The sequence below is a fragment of the Stenella coeruleoalba genome (assembly GCF_951394435.1).
Source record: "Stenella coeruleoalba genome assembly, chromosome: 1".
Lineage (NCBI taxonomy): Eukaryota > Metazoa > Chordata > Mammalia > Artiodactyla > Delphinidae > Stenella > Stenella coeruleoalba.
This window is the reverse complement of record NC_137169.1, coordinates 64501682-64512865: the sequence shown is the minus strand read 5'-3', so window position 1 is coordinate 64512865 and position 11184 is coordinate 64501682. Positions and strand designations below refer to the sequence as shown.

Below are 11184 nucleotides of genomic sequence, written 5' to 3'. Positions count from 1 at the left end.
ATATATGTCCATGCCACTCTCTCACTTTGTCACAGCTCACGCTTCCCCCTCCCCATATCCTCAAGTCCATTCTCTAGTAGGTCTGTGTCTTTATTCCCATCTTAGCCCTAGGTTCTTCATGACCTTTTTTTTTTGAAAAAGGATAAATTTAATTGGAAGTACCATGGTTTTCACTGCTACCTCTGGATTCGCATTGGGCTGTCGCCAAGCTCTTCAGAACATGTGGGGACTTTCAACTTCGCGACCACAGGTCATAAGGAAAAGCTCTGAAGGAATACAGGGGATGTTGCTGTTCTGATAGAAATTGCCCGCAAGCAACATAATTTCTAATTGGTAGGGGAGAGGGGAGAACGGAGCAGCTTGCCACAGACATAGAAGGAGCAATCAGCACTCATTGAGCTCCATTTGTCTACGGATCCACACTACTAAGGAGGAGGAGAGAGCAGTTTTGCCTAAACGCAGCCAGTCAGAGTCAGGCTCTATCTTTCTTTCATTCCTCTTCAGCCCCCTAATCTCAGGATTTAGGGCAGTGGTCCTCAACCTGGGGAGATTTTTGTGTCCCAGAGCACATTCAGAAAAGTCTGGAGACACTTTTGATTGCTGTGACTTAGGGAGCTGTTACTGGCATCTGGAGGTAGAAGCCAGGAAGCTATTAAAAATCCCACAGTGCGTAGGACAACTCCCACAAAGAATTACTCCCTCCAATAGTTCTGAGATCCAGAAACCTTGATTTAGAGGATGCCCGATCTTCCTTTACTAATGTTATTTCCCTTACCAAGGTGAATAGCAGTAATTATAACACTGAATTTTCATGGTTTCCTGTCTGTCTTTTTCCAGGTCTGTCTTTCAATGGCAAAACTATTTTGTTGGTGGAAGCATTCCTGCCTTCCTTGTTGGGAGTGTGGAGGGAAGACTTCTCTTTTTCTGAAGGTAGCAGGTACCTCAACCATCCTCCCAGGTCACTGTGCCAAACCCTGGTATGAATGGCAGCTTTGCATGCATGGGTCGGTTTCATGATGGTACCAATGGCATTTGTGACACCTCGGTGCTGACAGCAACAGGTCACCCAAGCAGAGCACAGAGGTACCATGCAGAGAGGAGGCCAAATAATAAGTGTTGTATTTCTGCAAGCTTCTTGATCTGAAGATCAATACGTATTTTTACCAATATATCTGAAAGAAAGGTGTACTCAGTAGAAGTCTTGTTGGAATGAAATACACTTCTGAGTCGATTTTGTATGTCACCAAAGAACCTTTAATCACAGGGCTGGACACTTTAAGTAACATAATGAGATAAGAAAATGAACAATATTCTAAGAAATCAAACACATGACTCTCAAACACGTCTACTTAATTCAGTCTATGAAAACATAACAATTGTTAAGTCCCCACCAACGACTAAGGCCCCATCTCCAACCAACAACATAAAATTATTTTTTCCTTTACAAAATTAAAAACAATTCTTCAAATAAATTTTGTTTTGGCTCTTTTGCATTTCATTCCTCAGCCACAAATCCAGAGCCCAACCTGTGGTGGGGAATTAAATAGGACCAGTATGAATAAGCCAATTTAAGGAGACCTTAGAGGGTAAAATATAAATGGAAGCAAGGCTGCCATGGTTAGAATTGTTGCTGTCAGTCTGGGGGAAGACTCTCCTTAGGTAAATGCGGAATGCTCTCAGCTGCTGTCCTCAAAGCTGCCACAATTCCGGCAAGAGTGAAAATGCATCGGGCTCATGGGATCAGACACATAGCCTGCATCAGGAAAGAAGTTCAGCTGTTACTCATCGGCCTTTCAGCCCATCTCCCCATTTCTCTTAGCCAGCCTCAGCCAGTGCAACGCTGCCCAGCAGCCTCTCCTGGCTCATGTGAACAGAGAGTTTGGACACGAGTTGCTGACAAGCAATTGTAAAACAAAAGCAGAATTTACAATGAAAACAGAGAGCTGAGACCAGAGGAACATCAGCGATGGGTGTTTGGCCAGGTGACATTTTGAATTCGGAGTAAAGAAGGGTACAGTTCAGGAAGGTGGTTTATCATGATGGCTAAAAGTACGGGCTTCAGGTCAGGCGAATCTGGGTTTAAGCCCTGCCTCCACTACTTACCAGTTCTGTGACTTTTGTTAACCTTTCTGAGCCTGTGTCTTCATTTGTAGAGGGGAGAGGTCATAAGGCTGGTAATGCACAGACAAGTGGCACAGTGTCTGACACACAGTGAGTGCAAAGCCGTTGATGGCTGAAAAGGGAGGTGGAGATGGCAGTAGAGAAAAGGAAAGAGTATTCTCTATAACAGGTTGGCTCTGGTTGTTTTCTTTTTTTTCTATCTGAAAGTCCAATTTTTAGTGCTTAGGTCTGAATACTAGTGGCATTTGATGCTCATTGAAACAATAGCCCTGGGTGTGTCCAGAGAATTGAGCTAGTGCCTCAGAATCTGGCCACAGTCCTAGAGAATGCAGGATATGAGCAGGGAAGCAGTTACCTTTCCATTCCAAGTAGGGAAACCATCCATTGTTTCTGTGAAAATGGGCACATTTGTCAATAGCTAATGTTGCTTTTGCTTCCCTTTGATAGCCGAGTTTTCAGAACCAACTCAGCTATCCACATTTTCATTAAGACTTCTGGCAATATGCAGTTCGATGGGCATATTTATTTTCATAAGAAAGGTCTCTGTCAAAATCTCTTAGGCAGCACATATACTCTCCCGAGAGGCAGCACCACTGCTGCCAGTGCTGCTGTGACCAGTCCTCTCCTGCTAGTGGGGCTGGCCCTGGCCAGCTGAGATTAGGTTAGGGGAAGCAGGATACACATTATTGAATCCTAATTCTGGGCGGACTAAATATCTACACCTTAGAGCAAAGATATTTCCTCTTGTCCAGACTGAAACTGCAACTTCATCCCAGGCATAGACAGATGCTTTAATAAGCACGTAATCCTTTCATTACTATAATCAACCTTTTAATGTACCACATGTGCTTTTTCTGGCCTATGATGCTGCATGCCTCTCTCTCCATAGGACTCCAGCGGAAATCTGATTGGGAGCATCCATCCTTCCAGTGTGGGAGGGTTCACCTTCGGAGACGGGTAGCAAAATCAGTAGGGCATGGATGCTGACATTTATTATTGATACCATCATCACCAGAGTTGAAGGACAGACTCTGTGCAGTCACTCAGCTTAAGAGGGACCAAATGAAATTTGAACACAGGCTTTAAGGAAAGACTGAACCATGTCGACATGTTTTGTTACTTCAGGGTGAAAGGTCTCAAGTACAGCTAGGTACTTAATTTTATCTTCATTCTCTAGCCCTGTTCTGTGGGTGGGGAAGAAACAGTTCATAAAGTTGCTGTTATACCACAACTAGTTTATGAAGTAGAAATGGAGGGCAATTAAAGAGTTCTTTCTTATACGATGTGATGTTCCTAGTGGGAGATATTGAATATATCTTTTTTGTCTATTGGGACTGTCACTCCATTCAAACATGCTAATGTCTTCTTCTACCCCGGGTACAATATATGCATAGGAAAACCCTACTTTTTAAAATCATTGCATCACTTTTGTCTAACTTCATTTTGAGGAATTCTGCTCAACGTCTTATCCCTTTAAGAAACAGATCGTTAAGAAATGCTTCATCTTGAAACTCCACCATGAAAGAAAAGACTTTTGGTCAAAGCACACATTTCAAAGGGTGCCCTCTATTTTGTGGTTGTGCAGTCACATCTGTAAAGGTTTGAAAAAACGATATTATATCTATAAAAAATGTGATGATGTGACACTTAGAGCACATTTTCCCCCGTTACTGGATTGGCCAATTATGTTGTAAAGCTGATGATAAAAAGCACTCGACTGCATTCTAGACACGTACTGGGAGTCGGAAGCACAAAGTTTCCTTTCTTTAGTGTTCCCAAGTAGTTTGTCGAATCTATCCGGAACAATTTTCTTCTTCGTTTCTTAGAGGCTTCCTATTGCCTTAGGTATGATACTCTGCAGCCGAGGTGCATTGGTGAGGATTCTAAAGCTGCAGGGTCTATTGCCATCTATATCACAGAACCAGGCACACACCACCGAATTTATTCTCCCACAGACCCAGTCCTTGGAATAAATCTGTTCTCTTTAACTGACATACATTTTTTCAGTCCTCCATATTGTCAAAGGAAGTTCCCATGAATAAATGAGCCCATTGTACTAAAATTCCAATTAAATATAGAGCTTCTCAGGCTTAGAGGTGGGAGAAAGGACATCACAGGCCTGGCACATTTATATGGCAGCTGATAAGGGGTGCTGCCTATCCTCTGGCTTCCAGGGGCGAGCACAGAGCTATGTTAACTATTTCAAAGAGCTTTATTAATTCTTTCTAAAATAGTCCTGTGCAAAACAGATCCCATCAGTGATACCCTCACCTCCTCTCCAGCTTTTTGAGCGAATAGCTGGGTTCACATTTTACCCTCCGGCACTTGCTAAAGAGAAAACACTCCTTTTTAGCAAAGATATGATGTAATTGTGGAAATTCATCTCCTCCTGTAGGGAGGAGTTTTCTCCTCCTCCCTATACCTGCACAATATGGGACTTCAAGGTAGTAGACTCAATAAGGTGGAAACAAGGTGTTTGGAATGTCACGAGATGCAGGAGATTATTTTCAAAAAAGAGCTGTACTTTTTCCCACGGGCACACACACTCCCATATACTTCCACATACACTTACACACTTATGCACACATTATTAAATGCAAAGGTAACTGTAGACTTATACAAGACTTACAAGAGCAAAGTTTGCACTTTTATGATATAATATTTTTAAAGTACCCTTCATCTCTACTTATTACAAAATAGAATACTTTCTCCCTCATTATCAAACAGACATCGCCTTCCTAGGGGTAGTTTCCTTAGTCAATCTGACGAATCTGTATACTTACCATATTTGTCAATGGGTGAGAACTGAAGACTTTTCTTCATGTCCTCCAAAGACAGGCCTTGAGAGGCACATTGTCCAGCACTGGAAAATTCCATGAGACACTGTGAAAACCACGGTGGTGATTTGCTAATAACATTTTTATAAAACAGAATTTATTCACTCAGCATAGATCCCAGAGAACTGGCAAAGTGGTACAATGGTATTTTTATCGTACTGGTGATTTGTTGGGAAAGAGTTCAGGATTATTTGGAGCATGTCAGATCTAGGCGTGAGTCCTGGCTCTTCCAGGTAGGCTCCAATTCCTTGCTGTGTAATCTTACACATGGTACCCTTTCTGAGCCTTAGTGCATTGATCTGTAAATTGGGAAAAGTACATAAATAATATGTAATTTGGTTTTGTTTGTTTTTAAGATGTTGGGGGTAGGAGTTTATTAATTAATTTATTTATTTTTGCTGTGTTGGGTCTTCGTTTCTGTGCGAGGGCTTTCTCCAGTTGTGGCAAGCAGGGGCCACTCTTCATCGCGGTGCGAGGGCCTCTCACTATCACGGCCTCTCTTGTTGCAGAGCACGGGCTCCAGTCGCGCAGTCTCAGTAGCCGTGGCTCACGGGCCCAGTTGGTCCGCGGCATGTGGGATCCTCCCAGACCAGGGCTCGAACCCGTGTCCCCTGCATTAGCAGGCAGATTCTCAACCACTGTGCCACTAGGGAAGCCCCTGTAATTTGTTTTGATGATTAAATATAGCAAAAAAAAAGAGTTGAATATCAAATCTGGATTAATATTCTTACAAGCCTTGCTTAAAAGGAACTAATAGTCAGAACATTATTATCTTAGTAATAATCAACAGAAATAAAACACATCCCAACAGTTATTGCTATTTTTATATTGTTATTATAATAGTAATTATAAGAGACAGTGATAATAGTATTTATTGCATGATTCCTATGTATTAAGCATTTACATATATAATTTCATTTACTCTTTTTTTTTTGGCGGTACGCGGGCCTCTCACTGCTGTGGCCTCTCCTGTTGCGGAGCACAGGCTCCGGACGCACAGCCTCAGTGTCCATGGCTCACGGGCCCAGCTGCTCCACGGCATGTGGGATCTTCCCGGACTGGGGCACGAACCCATGTCCCCTACATCGGCAGGCGGACTCTCAACCACTGCGCCACCAGGGAAGCCCGTCATTTACTCTTTATCACTATCTTATCATTACCAAATCATTTCTCTCATTTTCTAGATTAGAAACGGAGGCTGAGGCAACCAGGTAACTTGTTACACGGTTTTGGTAAACGGCTCACCTAGGATGCAAACCCAAGTCTTTCAGATTCTAAAGTCTGTACCTTTGTCCACTATTCAAATGGGAATTTCCTCATGGTTCCTGGCTTTCATTAAGCCTTCTCTTTGCCAAACCTCTCCTACTCTATCATGTTGGTTAATGGGATCTCTTCCTTTCTACCTTTTCAGACTCAAACCTGAAGTTATCAAAGCCCTCGCCCTGACATCTAGTCACATTTGTCAGTTAATGGTATAACTGTAATTCCTGTGGTATCCACCTCTCTCATCCATATTTTAGCATCCTCAAAGAGGCGACCTAGTTACCCCCCGAACAGCCCCACATGTCCATAGCAGAACTCGTAACTCCCCCTGTTCTCTAGAGAACTCTCTAGAGTTCTCTCTAGCTCATTACAGGCACCACACCATTCAGTGGGTTCAAAATTCTTGGAGTCATCATCGGTACCTTTCTTTTTCCCATATCTTGCACCTAATCCAAATCTTTTTAACTTTGCCTCCAAAATGTAACCCTAATCCATCCACCTCTCCTCCTTCAAGGTCTAGGCCATATAATCTCTTTCTTTTCTGGACCTCTGCAATTTGCCTCCTAATTGATTTTCCTGCTTTCACTTCTGTCCCCTTATAATCCATTCTCCATATATAACCCAGAGTGATCTTTTCAAAATATAAAACAGAGTAAGCCATTCACCTACTTAAAACATACTTAAAACCTTCCAATTGCTTCCCAGTTCATTTAAAATAAAACACAAATACTTTACCCTAACCTACAAGGCGCTGGCCCAGCTTAACTCTCCAACCTCGCCTTGTATCCCTCCCCATCTCTGCTAAGCACTTCTTTTGGCATTCTTTCTGTCCTTTGAACCTTCCAATCTCTTTCCCAATCCAGAGCTTTTGCATTTGTTAATTCTGCTTTTCTTCATAAACCCAAATCCTGTTTTGCTGAACCCTTCCCCTTCCTTCCCCATGACTGGCTCCTCTGTCATTCAGGCCTCAGTTGGAATGTCACCTGCTCAGAGAGGCCTTTCCTGACCACCATTCCAAAGTGGCCATTCCCCTGTCAATGGTCGCTTTCTGTTATATCACATTGACTTATTTCTTTCTTTCAGGACTATATAAAATTATCTTGCTTATTCATCCATTTATTTCCATATTCTTTCAAACAATGAAATTGGAAGCCTTGTGTATCTTATCTCCCTTATTCCTTGCTATATGCTCAGCACTCAGAACAGTGCTTGGCACATAGGAGAAGCTCAAAAATTGTTTTTTTAATGATTTAATTAATAGATCCCTAAAGGATGTCCTTCTCTTCAGTCACTCAATCCTCCTCTCCACAAGGTCTTCCTCTGACAAAAATCTGACCAGGCACTTCCCTGCTCCCCACTGCTGTTCCTCAGGCCAGACCTGCAAATCCAACCTGCTGCAATCCAAACCTCCTTGCATTCTGTGTATATCTTATAGTCTACAATTCCTAAATCCATCTTTTGTTTCTCCACATTCAAGCCACACTAATAAACTTTGGCCTTTCCAAACATTCCTGAATTTTCCCTTCTCCATGGTTGTGGCTGAGCTGCTGCTGTGAATCTGCTTGGTGACATCTTATTTTTCCCTGACAGGAAGGAGTATGGTGTTATGGTTAAGAATGACAGTAAGCATTCGGGTGCAAGACTCCTTGAATTTGAAACTTCACTCCATCACTTACTAGCTCTATGACCTTTGGCAAATTATTTAACTGTTCTGTGCCTCAGTTTGTACAACTGTAAAATGGGAATTATGACAGACTTAGCTTATAATGTTAATCAAGAGAATTAAAGGAATTAATACGTTTAAAGTACTTTGAACGGTGCTGACATTTAGGAAGCACTCAATAAATGTTACCTACTTTTGTTATTTGTCAAGTTCCAACTCAAAGACAGCATTTCCTCAAAGTCCTCTTGGATACTCCCAGTCAGAATTCCATATCCTTCTAGTACTTTGTACTCCTAGCACAGTGCTTATCAGAGTCTGCCTTGGTGTAGAATGATCTGTATTTGTATACTAATACCCTACTAAACAGAATGCTCCTGCAGGTTAGAGACCCTAACACCTTTGGGTCTCCAATAGGACTTAGCTGGTACTTTGTAAATAGTTAAAATAATAAAATTGTGTTAAATAAAGTTAAGTTATCACAAAATGTTCATTTTGAGTAGTTAGATTTTTCTGAACACTTACATGAATTCACATTGATTAATTCATTTAGCGGCCTTAAAAGTGACTACGTTTGGTCACTTTCTTAAGCTATAAAGTGAAGATGTTGTTTCTTAGAGGAAAACAATGATTAAAAAGAAGAAGTATTGACTTAAAGTGGGACATGGTGTGATCTCAATCAACATTAAATGACAAATCACACTCAGTTCTGGGCAATATAGTATCATTCAGGATATTCTTGAAAATAAAAATTACCCTACTAATTCCTATAACCTCTTTATCACTCTAGCTCCTCTTAAGAAATGGGCCATAAGCAGTAGTCCTGGCAACAAGAGGATAATAGGGAATAAATATTTTATCATCAAAAAGGCTATCTGGTTTCCTATGAATAAAAGCCCATCTCCAAGGTATCTTATTTATTTAGTTGCTGAATGCAATTCATGCCAGGGGACTTAAACTTCCTGCCCAAGAGATAACACACAGGCTGTCTCTGGCTGCTATTCTAGGATGACAGACAGATGGAAGCTAAGCACACCCAAGTCAAACAAAGCAGAAGAAACCAGACCCTGATCAGTGGAACTAGTTTACCTCAACCCACGGGTATCCAGACTTCACCAGGAGTTTCACAGAAGCCCAGAGTTTAAGAGACACACCGGGACCTCCGTTTGCTGAAGTTGTGGTCAGTGAAAATAGGCATTTCCAGGATGCAGCTGCCCCATGAATTCAGTGAAAGTAAATGTGAACTAATGGCAGGTAAGGAAAACACTCAATTTTTCAGTGTTTCATACTCCTGGTCACCTAGGTAGCTTTCTTTATGCTAAAAGGATAATATATATCATATATAGGCATATATATGAATGATATATAATATTATAATGTAATTTTATGTATACCTTTTATGGGAATGGAATGAAACTTTCTCTTTTAAAGAGAACAAGATAGTCTTTAGGTTAGTTTTTGCATACTACAACATTATATTAATATATCTGATTTTAGTGTTAAAAATGTTTCAGTTATTTTAGGCTAAATAGTTCATATTAGCTCTGTGATGTATCTGTAAAGGTAAGCATAATCATCAGCTATTTTCTCTTATAAAGGTACACTAGGGAATGAATAATTTATCCAGCATGAAGAGCAGAACCAAAATTCAGAAATTATTTTTTGCTTCTCAATCAATGCTTTATGGGTATAGACTACCTAGTAGATTGGCTGCTAATGAGGCCAGTTCAAAACCAAATCCAAAACGTGCAATTTGTATTTTTGTGTCTGTACACCATTCTGACTATGGCTTGTCAGCACAAAATAGCCTGTTTGCAGTCACTCATGTACCCTGAGCAGAGACAACAAGGACATTCAAAACTAAAATATGAGGCTATGTTGGCTGAAATGAATGCAGAGATAGTGACACTCATGACAAGCACGTTGAGCAAAAATATTATCCAATGAGAAGTAAATCAATATATACGTAAGATACAGAGGAACTGTGAAGAATGGGAAAAGTACTAGCAGATAGAATATACCCAAATATAGCTTCAATTCTTCAAGGCAGGAGTTAGTTTACAAGCTAAACTGGTGGGTTAATGCACATATGGGCAAAACTCCCAAAAGGAATATTAAAACAGAGTTTTTCTGTACATTTTAAAAAAGTTCTGATTACTAGAAGCTAGCATGGCTTTAGTAAGAAAAAAATCATGCTAGATTTGCTTTATTTCTTTTTGGTAAGGATAAATTTAAAGGGGAAATCCATAGGTTAGAACATAGAGCTAGATTCAGATAATGGGCAGAGTTTCTCCTGATTGCTTTGTAAGTAACAAGGGGAGATCTGTGCCAGATGACAAGTGGGTAGATGGGATTGCCACTGGTTGAATATTCAGAACCAATACAGACCTCAGGTGACATTCCCCACAGGTTAAGTAGAGCCTTAGACATTGGGAATAGTTAAAACAAAATACCACATTTCCTAAAATTAGAATTGTCCAAACATAGATTGAGATGTTCTAGAAGGAGGTACCATCCCATCCCTGGACGTATTCAAGCTATGTCTGGAGCATCTGGTAGCGCAGGGTGCTACAGAGGAATCCAAGTATCCACCTGGAGGTCACATGACCTCTATTTCTTACATTCTATGATGCTTTAGAAGGATTTTGGGAACCACGTAGACTTTGTGAAACTAGTTCCGATGTGTTGGAAAGACAGAGTGAGATTACACAGTTCCCACTTAGGCAGAAGATTTTTATCTGCCTTATCTGCACTGTCTGACGTTTGGCCAGGGCTGAATGCCTGAGTCCCACACACATGCCACAGCATACCTGGCTACACATTACTGCTGCTACTCAGGCTGGTGTTTGTAGCTTTTTTTTTTTTTTGCAGAGCACAGGCTCCGAACGCGCAGGCTCAGCGGCCATGGCTCACGGGCCCAGCCGCTCTGCGGCATGTGGGATCTTCCCAGACCCGGGGCACAAGCCCGTGTCCCCTGCATCGGCAGGCGGACTCTCAACCACTGCACCACCAGGGAAGCCCTGTAGCTTTTTGTCTATAGACGTTTCATTTGATATAGTAACTGAACCATGCTAGTTGCCTGAAGGAACCATCTCCCTTAGTGATTTTTTCAAAGGAAGAACCACACTGCCATCTAAGATGAAGCAAAGGCAAGTGTGGAGAAATCACTTTCACATAAACCCATCCTTAAGGATTTGAATGACAGGTTGTTTAAGGCTGGTACTGGAAAATTCAGCGCTGATTCACAAAGTTTTTATATAAGATAAATTTGTAGAATACTCATGTTGAATGCCTGAGGGGTGG

General features: G+C 41.4%; 1 protein-coding gene across 1 annotated transcript in view; it reads right to left on the bottom strand.

Annotated features, from left to right (window-relative positions):
- Positions 1-1676: 1676 nt before the first annotated feature.
- LOC307176132 (serine/threonine-protein kinase TNNI3K) overlaps positions 1677-11184 on the bottom strand; it is a gene marked incomplete at its 3' end in the record, with an annotated part of 278258 nt that continues 268750 nt past the window's right edge. Inside the window, exons 24-25 of the mRNA XM_079901938.1 lie at positions 4905-4984; positions 1677-1753 (exon numbers count right to left, since the gene is read on the bottom strand). Of these exons, the coding sequence (XP_079758064.1) occupies positions 1677-1753; positions 4905-4984 (157 nt within the window). The remainder of the gene's footprint in view (positions 1754-4904; positions 4985-11184) is intronic.